A 15,028-nucleotide genomic window follows, 5' to 3' on the forward strand; every position below is an offset into this window, starting at 1 on the left:
AAGAGAACTGGCCACCCCACATAGCCTGGTTCCTCTCTAGGTTTCTTCCTAGGTTTCGGCCTTTCTAGGGAGTTGTTCCTAGCCACCGTGCTTCTACACCTGCATTGCTTGCTGTTTGGGGTTTTAGGCTGGGTTTCTGTATAGCACTTTGAGATATCAGCTGATGTACGAAGGGCTATATAAATACATTTGATTTAAAATAAACGTTTTGTTTTCGAAATGATAGTTTCCAGATTCTACCATATTAATGACCAAAGGGTCGTTTTTCTGTGTTATGTTATAATTAAGTCTATGATTTGATAGAGCATTCTGACTGAGCGATGGTAGGCAGCAGCCGGATCGTAAGCATTCATTCAAACAGCACTTTAGTGCATTTTGCCAGCAGCTCTTCGCAATGCTTCAAGCATTGAGCTGTTTATGACTTCAAGCCTATCAACTCCCGAGATTAGGCTGGTGTAACGATGTGATGTGAAATGGCTAGCTAGTTAGCGGGGTGCGCGCTTATAGCGTTTCAAACGTCACTCGCTCTGAGACTTGGAGTAGTTGTTCCCCTTGCTCTGCATGGGTAATGCTGCTTTGAGGGTGGCTGTTGTCAATGTGTTCCTGGTTCGAGCCCAGGTTGGGGCGAGGAGAGGGACGGAAGCTATACTGTTACACTGGCAATACTAAAGTGCCTACAAGAGCATCCAATAGTCAAAGGTTAATGAAATACAAATGGTAGAGAGAAATAGTCCTATAATAACGACAACCTAAAACTTCTTACCTGGGAATATTGAAGACTCATGTTAAAATGAACCACCAGCTTTCATATGTTCTCATGTTCTGAGCAAGGAAATTAAAGGTTAGCCTTCTTACATGGCACATATTGTACTTTTACTTTCTTCTCCAACACTTTGTTTTTGCATTATTCAAACCAAATTGAACAGGTTTCAATATGAGGCTAACTAGATTTTTTATTGATGTATTATATTAAAATAAGTGTTCATTCAGTATTGTTATAATTGTCATTATTACAAATAAATAAAAAATAAATATATATATATATATATTTTTTAGATATAAAATCGGCTGATTAATCGGTATCAGCTTTTTTTGGTCCGCCAATAATCAGTCTCCGCATTGAAAAATCATAATCGGTCGACCTCTACTTCTGGCATCTTCGAAATTAAGTTCCCTAGTTTTGTTGTTTGGCTACTTGAAGAGAACTAGGGCCCATCACTCGCAGACCACTTTTTCCAATACATCGTGGAAAAGGGAGAATATAATTCTAGTATTCGCATACTGAAAATGCGCCATGCGTGATTGAGTTGTTTCCCACTATTCGTTGATTTCGGTATAGCATCCCCATATCTAATTGATCAGCTGTTGTCAAAGCCGAAATGAGTATTACATCCAGGCATTTAAAGTACACTGGATTTTCGAAATGTCACATCATTAAACTGCCTATTTAGGATGCAAGTATGGGTATTTGGACACAACCATTGATGTGACCCTTTAAACTTCTTTGGGATCGGTGTCCCTTCCACAGTATGGTTGAGCTAACCTGGGCTAATGCAATTCCCATGTGGTTGTATGTAACAGGAACATCTCCCAAGACAGACATATCTGATATTGGCAGAAAGATTAAGAAGAATTTAAGTTAACTGCACTGTCCAATTTACAGTAGCTATTGCAGTGAAAGAATACCATGCTATTGTTTGAAGAGTGCACAATTTTGAACATGAAAAGTTTATTAATAACAAATTAGGCACATTTGGGCAGTCTTGATACAAGAATTAACAGAAATGCAATGGTTCATTAAATCAGTCTAAAACATTACACACTAATGCCATCTAGTGGCCAAAATCTAAACTGCACGTGGGCTGGAATAATACATTATGGCCTTTCTCTTGCATTTCAAAGATGGTAAAAAAAATACAAAATAACATTTTTTATTTGTATTATTTTTTATCTTATCTATTGTGTTATATTCTACTACATTCCTTTCACATTTCCTCCTTTCAAATGGTACCAAGAACATGCATATCCTTGCTTCAGGGCCTGAGCTACAGGTAGATTTGGATTTTACATTTTAAGCAACATTTTTTTTTAAATGGCCTAATCCTTAAGAAGTTTTAACAGCCCCTATTTGACTCCTTTTCAGCTACAACTTCAAGTCCACTGGAGAAGATCAACTTGAGAAGTGAGGTGTAGAATCACTGATCTAGAAATAGTATTCCCTGCCAAATAATAGGTTTAGTGTGATAAAGATTTGCAGAGCTACGTCTCCCCTGGCTCAGGCGATCCCCCTACCAAACACGCACAACCAGGCATTGATTGATTGATTGGATTCATCTCTTCAGTAGGTCCTGTGATTGAGTGTAGTCTGTCCCAGGAGTGTGAAGGTGAACAGATGGGCTGTTCGCTCCAGTGCCTTTGCTGTCTCTGCCTGGCCAGTTCTCCTCTCTCCACCTGGATTCTCTGCCTCTAACCCTATTACAGGGGCTGAGTCACTGGCTTACTGGTGCTCTTCCATGCCGTCCCTAGGAGGGGTGCATCACTTGAGTGGGTTGAGTCACTGACGTTATCTTCCTGTCCAGGTTGGGTTCATGCCATGGGGGAGGTCTTCGTGGGCTATACACGGCCTTGTCTCAGGGTAGGAAGTTGGTGGTTTGAAGATATCCCTCTAGTGGTGTGGGGGCTGTGCTTTAGCAAAGTGGGTGGGGTTATATCCTGCCTGGTTGGCCCTGTCCGAGGTTATAATCAGACGGGGACACAGTGTCTCCCAACCCCTCCCGTCTCAGCCTCCAGTATTTATGCTCTAATAGTTTGTGTTGGGGCGCATAGGATCAGTCTGTTATATCCGGAGCATTTTTCCTTTCTTATCCGGTGTCCTATGTGAATTTAAGTATGCTCCCTCTAACTGTCTCTCAGGGAACCTGAGCTCGAGGACCAGGCCTCAGGACTACCTGGACATGCTGTCCCCAGTTGAAATCAAATCAAATGTATTTATATAAGCCCTTCGTACATCAGCTGATATCTCAAAGTGCTGTACAGAAACCCAGCCTAAAACCCCAAACAGCAAGAAATGCAGGTTTAGAAGCACGTTCAGCTGGTTGTGCTATTGCTCCAGTTTCTGCCTGCAGCTATGGAACCCTGACCTATTCACCGGAAGTTCTACCTTGTCTGGGACCTGCTGTTTTCGAATCTCTAGCGCACCTACTGTCTCTAACTCTGAATGATCGTCTATGAAAAGCCAACTGACATTTACTCCTGAGGTGCTGACCTGTTGCACCCTCTACAACCACTGTGATTATTACTATTATTTGACCCTGCTGGTCATCTAAGAACGTTTGAACATCTTGGCCCTGTACTGTTATCTCCACCCGGCACCGCCAGAAGAGGACTGGCCACCCCACATAGCCTGGTTTCTCCCTAAGTTCCTGCCTTTCTATGGAGTTTTTCCTAGCCACCGTGCTTCTACAGTGCCTTGCGAAAGTATTCGGCCCCCTTGAACTTTGCGACCTTTTGCCACATTTCAGGCTTCAAACAAAGATATAAAACTGTATTTTTTTGTGAAGAATCAACAACAAGTGGGACACAATCATGAAGTGGAACAACATTTATTGGATATTTCAAACTTTAACAAATCAAAAACTGAAAAATTGGGCGTGCAAAATTATTCAGCCCCTTTACTTTCAGTGCAGCAAACTCTCTCCAGAAGTTCAGTGAGGATCTCTGAATGATCCAATGTTGACCTAAATGACTAATGATGATAAATACAATCCACCTGTGTGTAATCAAGTCTCCGTATAAATGCACCTGCACTGTGATAGTCTCAGAGGTCCATTAAAAGCGCAGAGAGCATCATGAAGAACAAGGAACACACCAGGCAGGTCCGAGATACTGTTGTGAAGAAGTTTAAAGCCGGATTTGGATACAAAAAGATTTCCCAAGCTTTAAACATCCCAAGGAGCACTGTGCAAGCGATAATATTGAAATGGAAGGAGTATCAGACCACTGCAAATCTACCAAGACCTGGCCGTCCCTCTAAACTTTCAGCTCATACAAGGAGAAGACTGATCAGAGATGCAGCCAAGAGGCCCATGATCACTCTGGATGAACTGCAGAGATCTACAGCTGAGGTGGGAGACTCTGTCCATCGGACAACAATCAGTCGTATATTGCACAAATCTGGCCTTTATGGAAGAGTGGCAAGAAGAAAGCCATTTCTTAAAGATATCCATAAAAAGTGTTGTTTAAAGTTTGCCACAAGCCACCTGGGAGACACACCAAACATGTGGAAGAAGGTGCTCTGGTCAGATGAAACCAAAATGTAACTTTTTGGCAACAATGCAAAACGTTATGTTTGGCGTAAAAGCCACACAGCTCATCACCCTGAACACACCATCCCCACTGTCAAACATGGTGGTGGCAGCATCATGGTTTGGGCCAGCTTTTCTTCAGCAGGGACAGGGAAGATGGTTAAAATTGATGGGAAGCTGCTGTTTACAAATGCTCTCCATCCAACCTCACTGAGCTCGAGCTGTTTTGCAAGGAGGAATGGGAAAAAATGTCAGTCTCTCGATGTGCAAAACTGATAGACATACCCCAAGCGACTTACAGCTGTAATCACAGCAAAAGGTGGCGCTACAAAGTATTAACTTAAGGGGGCTGAATAATTTTGCACACCCAATTTCAGTTTTTGATTTGTTAAAAAAGTTTGAAATACCCAATAAATGTCATTCCACTTCATGATTGTGTCCCACTTGTTGTTGATTCTTCACAAAAAAATACAGTTTTATATCTTTATGTTTGAAGCAGGAAATGTGGCAAAAGGTCGCAAAGTTCAAGGGGGCCGAATACTTTCGCAAGGCACTGTACATCTGTATTGCTTGCTGTTTGGGGGTTTAGGCTGGGTTTCTGTATAGCACTTTGTGACATCGGCTGATGTAAAAAGGGCTTCATAAATAAATTTGATTGGACACTTACAGAACATTTCCTAGGATTTTCTACATGCAGCAACACTTGGTTCCCACGTGAATAATGCTGAAAATACCAGTAAAAGCACAGCGCTACATGTGGTTAGCTCAGTGTTTCCCAAACTCGGTCCTCAGGACCCCAAGGGGTGCATGACTTTGCCCTAGCACTACAAGGATGATTCAAACAATCAACTAATCAAGCTTTGATTGTTTGAATTCAAAACATACACCCTTTGGGGTCCCCAGGACCGAGCTTGGGCAACGCAGGGTTAGCTGATATGTTACATACCTAAACAGGCGTTGTAAGATTGAGCATGCACCAGCAATGTAGTCAGGCAGGATCTCTGCCACTGACTTCCTGGGCCTTGAATGAGGCTTATTTTTTAGGAGTGTTTAATGTTGATAAAGTACACCACACAGACCTGGCTGTCAGACTGCATCAGTTAATGAATCACTGATAGACTTTATACCTTTGCTTTAAAAACAGCTGAGCCCTCTACTATGCACTTTGCATTCAGACATTTTATGGCCTTGACATTTGCATTGAGATTGGCTTTGACCAGTTACTTTTCAGTAACATAAAGTAGGTCATATGATTCATATTGTTGGCATAGGTCCATCTGCGAGCTTTATAGGATTCATCTGCCCAGGTTACAAGCCAGTCTGTCCCTATATAAACATTGTTCCCATTTCCCTTCCTTCCTGCTTGAAATTGCTGATCTGATACAGTGTGATTGCTGAAAGCAATGAGATTTCACCTATCCACTAATTTTACAGATCAGTGATTACATCAAGGACACATTGAAGGTATTAAAATATGGCTTGTGTGCCTCGTGAACACACTGGGGTTCTGAGTGACCATAATATATAGGTGGAATTCAGGAGTGATCCTCTGCTCATGCCTGCTATGCTTTTGGAGAGTGGCTGTTTGAAAGCACAGAAAGTAGATTGAGAGAATGAAAGCGAGGGAGAGAATGTGAGAAAGAGCGGGAAGTGGGTGGGGCAGATTCAAGCCACAGAGGCAGTCTGTCAATTCAAGCCTGTTCCTGGCCTAGAGGGCAGAGTGCAGAGCTGAGAAATTCACTGAAGTGCTGGAGCCGCATTTGAACTTTCTTCTTGTAGTCACTATAATAACTCAGCTTGTCTATTTGGTGCATTAGTCAATTCTCTTCAGAGTTAATATTTGTAGAAATTCTCAGGTGGTCCTTGGAATTAACTGTTATTTATGATAATAGTTAGTTTGTTGAGGGCCAATATATCAACCAAACACCGGCTTCAAGGGCATTATCACTTTCATACAATGGGTTGCCACCATATTCAAATTAGGATTGACATATTTTCATTAAAATATTATTTTGATGAATTTTTCATACTATTTCATCCTACCACAATATATAGTCCTGACACAAATCTAGGGTTGCTACCCAAGCCGGCTGGTCGTTCGTTCGATTGGATCTGTTGCCAGAGACGCGACCCAGTCGTTCAGTATCTATGTACATGACCCAGTTGTTCATTCTAAACATTCCGTTGCCATACTGGCTGGCAACGTTCTTATGCCCTGCTTGCTAGCTAGCCAACGGCTAACTTACATTCACATCAAAAAAGTGCAGTCAGAATAACAGCAAAGCAGCTGCATTTGCATTTGTTTAAGCGGTTTTCTAGCGACATTTGGATACATCCATAACAATGAGGGGCAAATTTGCCTGCATAGAAAATGTGCTCACTCGTCACTGCTGTTCAGAGGAGCTAGCCAACAACACAGCAACACAATCCCTTCAAACTGAAGCTGGAAAGACTGCAAACTAGCTGCACTTCATTTCATTTGACCTTTTTTCAAGTTACATTATATATATCCATAAAAATGGATTATACAAATCTCCGCTGTTGAAAACAAAATGTTAGTCTTAAAGAAATCTAGATGCTTTTTATAGCAGAGATCAAGTTTATAAATTGCCTGGCTGGGCTGATGAGAGCAGTAAGATGGAACAGACTAAATAGGCATTTTAACATCCTAGATTTAGCCGGTGGTAACTTGTGGAATAGACACCGGCGGTTTTAACCAATCAGCATTAGACCCAACCATTGTATAATACTACACCATTTAAGAGTACTGGTTAGACCTACTCTGGGAAGAATCCATTCAGCAACCAGTACCCCAAAACTCTGAGTACAGGTTATTCACTGTGACCTTTTGTGCTCAACCAGTGGTCCCCCTGCCCCCAGACTATAGTGCACCTATACGTGTACCTTACTTTGGCCTTCCTTCACTGTCGTCAAAAAACAGACCGTAAACCTCATTCAGATTCTGTGCATTTGGAAAGGTTTTCATTACCCAAAAGTTAAACATTTACATATTTTTAAAGTGGAAAGGTTAGTGAAGGTTTTCTATCATAACTTTCAGCAGATGAAAGTATTGGCCACACACAATAGCATCCTTTACAGTAACTGCAGAGAACGGTGGTATTTTGGATAATCATACTGCACTCAAACTGATGTTATACTACACTGTACTGCACTTTTTTTTCATTAGGGTGAATTCAACAGCCCAACAATATTATTCATGCTGCATTGGAGGACACCCTGGTGAATATATCATACACATTACACACATTTACAGCTCTTCTTGATCAAACAGGTGTGAGCATTCAAGTACAATTCTTCAGCTGTCTCACAGCACGTGCTACTACTGCAAAAAGGGCCACGACCTCTCACAAAACACTTCATACTATTTTGATTAGGTCATGGATTACAGTACATAATCCTTTCCCAGTAAACCATTTGGCATTTGACGCCCAGAGAGTAATAAAGTGGCTGCATGTGTTCAGGACATTGCGCACGCATTGGTTACACTAGCGAGGTACATGCAAAGTTTGCATTCCTATTATACTTGCATAACTGTGCAATGTTACTCATCTTCATTTCCTCCTTGATGCAATTGCTTGTGATTAGGCCTTTTCAACTTCCGATTTCTCAACCCCAGATCCACAGACACCAATCTCACACTGCATGTTACATTGGCCCATTTCATGCATCAGACGCCAAACGAGCCTGTACCTGTTTGTCACAGATTTTCATCAAACATGGTTTTAGATACACATAATATTGAATTAGATTAGAGGGAACATACCCCAATGTACTGATGAAGCCATTGACAGTGCCTTCTGCGTACAGCGACACAATGTCTCCAATATGAAGAAAACTTGATCTGTTGTCTGACATTTTCGCTTAATTCTGTCCAAAAGTCGTCTTTCCAGTATCGGTTTGATTAAGTTATTACTCTGACACGTTACAATGTATCTTGGCAACAATCCTGCGTATCACTCGTCAAATTGCGAACAACACCGCCCCGAAACGAGACATGTTTTCACGTTTTTACCAGTCAAAATTACAAAAAGACGACAATAGAAAAACTTGGGAGTTCCTGTAAACAAACTGCCGATTTAGTTTATGAACCCAACTTCTTCCCGTGTTCAGACAGCATAACGTTCTCTCTTTCACATCAACTTTAGGGGAGGAGACTGGTTCTGTTGGAGGCGCAGATAGAGAACCAGTCAGCCTATCCCGTCTAAAGTAGGCCCACTCATATCCAAATGCTTTGAGAAGCAATGGATGTACAATTCTGCTATGTAAGTGCGTACATGAGTAGACAGAGCAAAACATTCTATAATAGAACATTTCCTGGCTATTTCTTGCAAACTTGCTCTGTAATGAGATAAATTAGTGGACATCAATGGCCTGGAGTTCCGGGTTATGCAATGGTGTGAGCGTGGGTATGTGTGTGTGTGTGTGTGTGTGTTGCCGCGTTCAAAACAACTGGGAACTCGGAAATCTCCAACCTCAGTCCGTTCAAGACAACTGGGAATAAAACAAGTTGCGACAGGGAACTCGGGCCTCTTTGTAGATTTCCGACTTTCCGACCTGAAGATCACTGACGTCATGATTTGACCTCGTAGTTTTTCCAAGTTCACAGTTGTCGTGAAAGCACCATAAACCAAAGCAAGTCAAATCAAATTGTATTAGTCACATGCGTCGAATACAACAACAGGTGAAGACCTCACAGTGAAATGCTTATTTACGAGCCCCTAACCAACAACGGAGTTAAAAGTTAAAAGTAAAATAATTTGGAATAAGAATAAGAAATAAAAATAACAAGTAATTAAAGGAGCAGTAAAATAACAAAAGCAAGACTATATACAGGGGGTACTGTTACAGAGTCAATGTGTGTAATTGAGGTAATGTGTACATGCAGGTAGATATTAAAGTGACTATGCATAGATGATAACAAGAGAGAGTAGCCGTGGTGTAAGGGGGGGGGGCAATGCAACTGGTCTGAGTAGCCATTTGATTAGATGTTCAGGAAGTCTTATGGCTTGGGGGTAGAAGCTGTTTAGAAGCCTCTTGGACCTAGACTTGGTGCTCCAATACCGCTTTCTGTGCGGTAGCAGAGAGAACAGTCTATGACTAGGGTGACTGGAGTCTGACAATCTTTAGGACATTCCTCTGACATGCCTGGTATAGAGGTCCTGGATGGCAGGAAGCTTAGCCCCAGTGATGTACTGGGCCGTACACACTACCCTCTGTAGTACCTACCCTCCGTAGGCCGAGCAGTTGCCCTACCAGGAAGTGATGCAACCAGTCAGGATGCTCTCGATGATGCAGCTGTAGAACCTTTTGAGGATCTGAGGACCATTGCCAAATCTTTACAGTCTCCTGAGGGGTAATTGGTTTTGTTGTGCCCTCTTCACGACTGTCTTGGTGTGCTTGGACCATGTTAGTTTGTTGGTGATGTGGACACCAAGGAACTTAAAGCTCTCACCCTGCTCCACTACAGCTCCGTCAATGATAATGGGGGCGTGCTCGTTCCTCTTTTTCCTGTAGTCCACAATCATCTCTTTTGTCTTGATCACGTTAAAGTCTGGAGTAAACCTGGCACCATCCCTACGGTGAAGCATGGTGGTGGCAGCATCATGTTGTAGGGATGTTTTTCAGTGGCGGGGACTGGGAGACTAGTCAGAACTGAGGGAAAGATGAACGGAGAAAAGTACAGAGAGATCCTTGCATTCAGGACCTCAAACTGGGGTGAAGGTTCACCTTTCAACCCGACAACGACCCTAGGCACACAGCCAAGACAACACAGGGGTGGCTTCTGGACAAGTCTCTGAGTGGCCCAGGCAGAGCCTGGACTTGAACCCGATTGGATATCTTTGGAGAGACTGCAACGCTCCCCATCCAACCTGACAGAGTTTGAGAGGAACTGCAGAGAAGAATGGGAGAAACATCGCAAATACAGCTGTGTCAAGCTTGTAGCGTCATACCCAAGAAGACTCGAGGCTGTAAAATTGCTGCCAAAGGTGCTTCAACAAAGTACTGAGTAAAGGGTCTGAATACTTATATAAATGTGATATTTAAAACTGTTTTTCGCTTTGTCATTATGGGGTATTTTGTGTAGATTGATGAGGGGTAAAAACTATTTAATACATTTTAGAATAAGGCTGTAACATAACAAAACGTGGAAAAAGTCAACCGGTCTGAATACGTTCTGAATGCACTGTATATGTAATGTGTAGAACTAATCTCTTGTGGACAGACAAACGTAACATAGGATGGCATAGAGCATCCAACATAATTACGCAATATTGTAATACTGTATGGGTTTCCGATATATCAACTGAACAAAAATATAAATGCAACATGCAATGATTTCAACGATTTTACTGAGTTAGAGTTCACATAAGGAAATCAGTCAATATAAATAAATTAGGCCTTAATCTATGGATTTCACATGACTGGGCTGGGGCACAGCCATGGGTGGGCCTGGGAGGGAATAGGCCCACCCACTTGGGAGCCAGGCCCAGGCAATCAAAATGTGTTTTTACCCACAAAAGGGCTTTATTACAGACATAAATACTCCTCAGTTTCATAAACTGTCTGAGTGACTGGTCTCAGACGATCCCGCAGGTGAAGAAGCCAAATGTGGAGGTCCTGGGCTGGCGTGGTTACACGTGGTCTGCGGTTGTGAGGCTGGTTGGACGTACTGCCAGATTCTCTAAAACAACGTAGAGAAATGAACATTCAATTATCTGGCAACAGCTCTGGGGGACATTCCTGTCAGCATGCCAATTGCACGCTCCCTTAAAACTTGAGACATCTGTGGCACTGTGTTGTGTGACAAAACTACACATTTTAGAGTGCCATTTTATTGTCCCCAGCACATTGCACCTGTGTAATGATCATGCTGTTTAATCAGCTTCTTGATATGACACACCTGTCAGGTGGATGGAATATCTTAGCAAAGGATAATTGCTCACTGACTAGGAAGTGGACAACATTTGAGAGAAATACACTTTTTGTGCGTATGGAACATTTCTGGGATCTGTTATTTCAGCTCATGGAACATGGGACCAACACTTTACATGTTGTGTTTATATTTATGTTCAGTATAAGTGTAGAACAGACATGATTGTCTGCCAAGTAGAATAAGGAATTGTGTCTGCTCTATTTATTAAATGTCTATCGCGTACATCTGAGAAGAATAATTATGATCATGATTATTTTGGGAGGTAGAAAGATGATGATGATTCTGCTGCGGATGATTATAATGATGATGATGATGATTCTTCAGAGCAGTGGTGATTGCATGACAAATACTGACACCAAAGGACACCAATACTGACACCAGAGGACACCAGACACATAAGGGCATCACTGATCATGTAAAACCACTCAGCCAGTGGTGACATGGTGATATAATCTAGCCTACATTGCCACATAATGTTCAGTCAACGATAACAATAATGCACCAGATAGTGAGGCAGGGTCAGAATAGAATACATGCATGGAATAAATGTATTGCCTGCCACTCAAATATTCCTATTTTTGTCCCTGTAATTATTGATTTACTATATTTTAATGGAGATGGATAGAGCTACTCATTGTTCACACATGAATAAATCAATAAATTAATGACTATTTATGTTTACTGTATTTATATTGTATATTCTGTATGTTGACTTTGTGCAAATTATGTCTTTACATTGTGTATTGCTGGCTCCACCTATTCACTAATTAAAATGCTGGGTATGTGCAAATGATTCACATTCGCTTTATTTATTTGATTTCTCACGCTCTCTCTCGCACACGCACACACACACACGCACACACACACACACACACACACACGCACACACACACACACACACGTGATGAAATGGATCCTCCCTGGTCAAAAAATACCATAGGATTCCAATAAAAATATATATATTCAAATCCAAAAGAAAATCATATCAGATTTTGAAACCTATCCTGTAGGATTGTATGTTATAGTACAGAAAGAACAGAAACTCTGTCACTCGGTCGCGTCGTGCCATTGTCATGAACGTTCTCAAGCGGTAATATTCTACACTCGGAATGTGACCCCTTTGGTCACTTTATTTGTCTTGTGATCAGTTACAATGACATTACACTCATTACTGTAAACTTCTACGGGTACAACACCAAACATGAGAATGATGAGTTGCTTGAATCTATAGAGAAACATATACTTCATTGGTTATCTAAATTTCCCAATTCATTATTATTGATAGGAGGGGACTTTAACATTACAATAGATAATTCAACTGATAGATGGCCCCCAGGTAGGCCAAGCAATCAGAATTTGGGTTTAATACTTTTTATGGAAAAGTTTGATCTTACTGATATATGGAGAGAGAGGTTTCCGGCCGAAAGATCATTCACTTGGAGTAACAAAACAGGCTCCAGACAATCCAGAATAGATTTTTGGCTTATATCCAAATGTATTGATAGTGAGTGTGTTACTACAAATATTTGTACTACTCCCCTCACAGACCATAAGGCTATTTACATTGATATCAAAATATTTACCCCTGATACGAACCTTAGTAGAGCATCCTACTGGAAGCTAAATAGCTCATTATTAAATAATGATATAGTTACATTTGAGGTTAAAGATCTGCTCTCACACTTTTGGGAAAGGGCTTGTGAAGAAAAATCTTATTGCAAGAACTGGGAGCTCTTTAAATTTGAGGTGTCCAAATATCTTAGAAAATATGATAGTAATCTTGCTAAGACCAGAAGAGCTGAGGAGGAAAAGGTGATCATTAAGATAACTTCCCTTTCTCAGAGGTCCCCAGCTGACCTCTTGGGGGAGGAGAAGATGGAGTTACAAAATAATTGAGTTACAAAATAAACTGGATAATATATATATAAATTAAAAGCAGAAGGAGCCTTTATTAGATCTAGGAAAAAATGGATTGAGGAGGGAGAACAGAATTCATCCTATTTCTTTAGACTTGAGAAATTTCACTCTAAAAATAACACTATCCATAAGTTAAACATTGATGGTGTTATTACAGATGACCAAAAATTAATCGCTAAATACTGCAGCAATTTTTACAGAAAATTGTATAGCTCTACGTACTGTCAGGAATCCACAGATATGTTTTTAACTCACTGAATAACGTTCACTCTATCAGTGATATAGAATCTAAACAGTGTGATGAACCCATCAAAGTTGAAGATTATAGAGTCTATCAAACATCTAAAGAACAATAAATCACCAGGTGTTGATGGAATTACATCAGAATTTTACAAATTATTTTCTGAACAAGTAGCTCCCTTCCTATTTGAAGTCTTTTTAGAGAGTATTAAAAACAATGTTCTCCCTCCTACAATGAGTCAGGGGTTAATAACACTGATACCTAAACCTAAAAAAGAAGTGTTGCTCATCGATAACTGGCGTCCAATTTGTCTTCTTAATAATGACTATAAGATATTAGCCTTACTACTTGCAAAAATAATTAAATAAGTCCTGGATGCAATCATTGATGAAACACAGTCTGGCTTCATGAGGAACAGACATATTTCTAACAATGTCAGACTAGTATTAGACATACTTGACTACTCAGACCTAATAACTGAGGATAGCTTCATATTATTTTTAGATTTTTATAAAGCATTTGACACAGTAGAGATTTTTTCTGTAAGGCTATTAAGACTCTATATGCAAATGGTAACAGCTCTATCAAATTGAAATATGGCACCTCACCTAGATTTGAGTTAAAGAGAGGAATTAGGCAAGGTTGTCCTATCTCTCCGTACCTGTTTTTATTAATCAGCCAACTTCTTGCAAATTCTTTAAATAGTAGTCCTGTACAAGGTATTTCCATAGCTGGTAAAGAAATTATTGTAAGCCAGCTGGCTGACGATACTACACTTTTTCTGAAAGACGCTAACCAAATTCCCATATCGATCAATGTGATACAATCCTTTTCCAAAGCGTCTGGTCTATATCTTAACATTAATAAATGTGAACTCATAGCTGTCAAAGATTGTGTGACACCTTCATATTATGGTATTCCAGTAAAAGAAGAACTTACATATTTAGGCATAACCATTACAAAGGATCAGAAGTCTAGAGGCTTACTAAATTTTAACCCTCTTATTAAAAACCCAAGAAGAAACTAAATCAATGGCTACAGAGGGACTTATCTTTAAAAGGTAGAGTCCTAATAACCAAGGCCGAAGGTATCTCTAGACTAACATATGGTGCTCTATCTTTATATCTTGACCGTAAAATAAGCAAGGAGATAGACCAGATGCTTTTCGACTTTCTTTGGAGAAACCGTACCCATTACATTAGGAAAACTGTTGTACTGAACACTTATGAAAATGGTGGACTGAATTTTCTGGACTTTACTACTTTAAATAATACTTTTAAGATCAATTGGATAAAACAATTCCTAAGAAGACCCACTTCTATCTGGAATTTTATTCCTCATCATGTCTTCTCTACTTTTGGTGGCCTTAACTTCATGTTGTTTTGCAATTATAATATTGACAAAGTTCCAGTGAAACTTTCTGCTTTTCATCGGCAGGTTTTCTTGTCATGGTCCTTAATTTATAAACACAATTTTTCTCCACACAGATATTATATATGGAATAATCGGGATATATTGTATAAAAATACCTCTCTGTTTTTAGAATATTGGTTCCGAAATAATATCCTATTGGTGAGCCAACTGGTAAATGCAGAGGGTCTTTTACTCAGT

General features: G+C 40.4%; 1 protein-coding gene across 4 annotated transcripts in view; it reads right to left on the reverse strand.

Annotated features, from left to right (window-relative positions):
• LOC112218717 (inositol 1,4,5-trisphosphate receptor type 2) overlaps nt 1-8,494 on the reverse strand; it is a 150,275-nt gene extending 141,781 nt beyond the window's left edge. For 2 of the 4 annotated variants that reach the window (XM_042301635.1, XM_042301634.1), the window contains exon 1: nt 8,089-8,494. In XM_042301635.1, the coding sequence (XP_042157569.1) occupies nt 8,089-8,180 (92 nt within the window). In that variant the 5' untranslated portion in view covers nt 8,181-8,494. The remainder of the gene's footprint in view (nt 1-8,088) is intronic. The other 2 variants (XM_042301637.1, XM_042301636.1) reach the window with 1 other exon arrangement.
• Between the last annotated feature and the right edge of the window lie 6,534 nt (nt 8,495-15,028).

Source organism: Oncorhynchus tshawytscha, linkage group LG19 (genome assembly GCF_018296145.1).
Source record: "Oncorhynchus tshawytscha isolate Ot180627B linkage group LG19, Otsh_v2.0, whole genome shotgun sequence".
Lineage (NCBI taxonomy): Eukaryota > Metazoa > Chordata > Actinopteri > Salmoniformes > Salmonidae > Oncorhynchus > Oncorhynchus tshawytscha.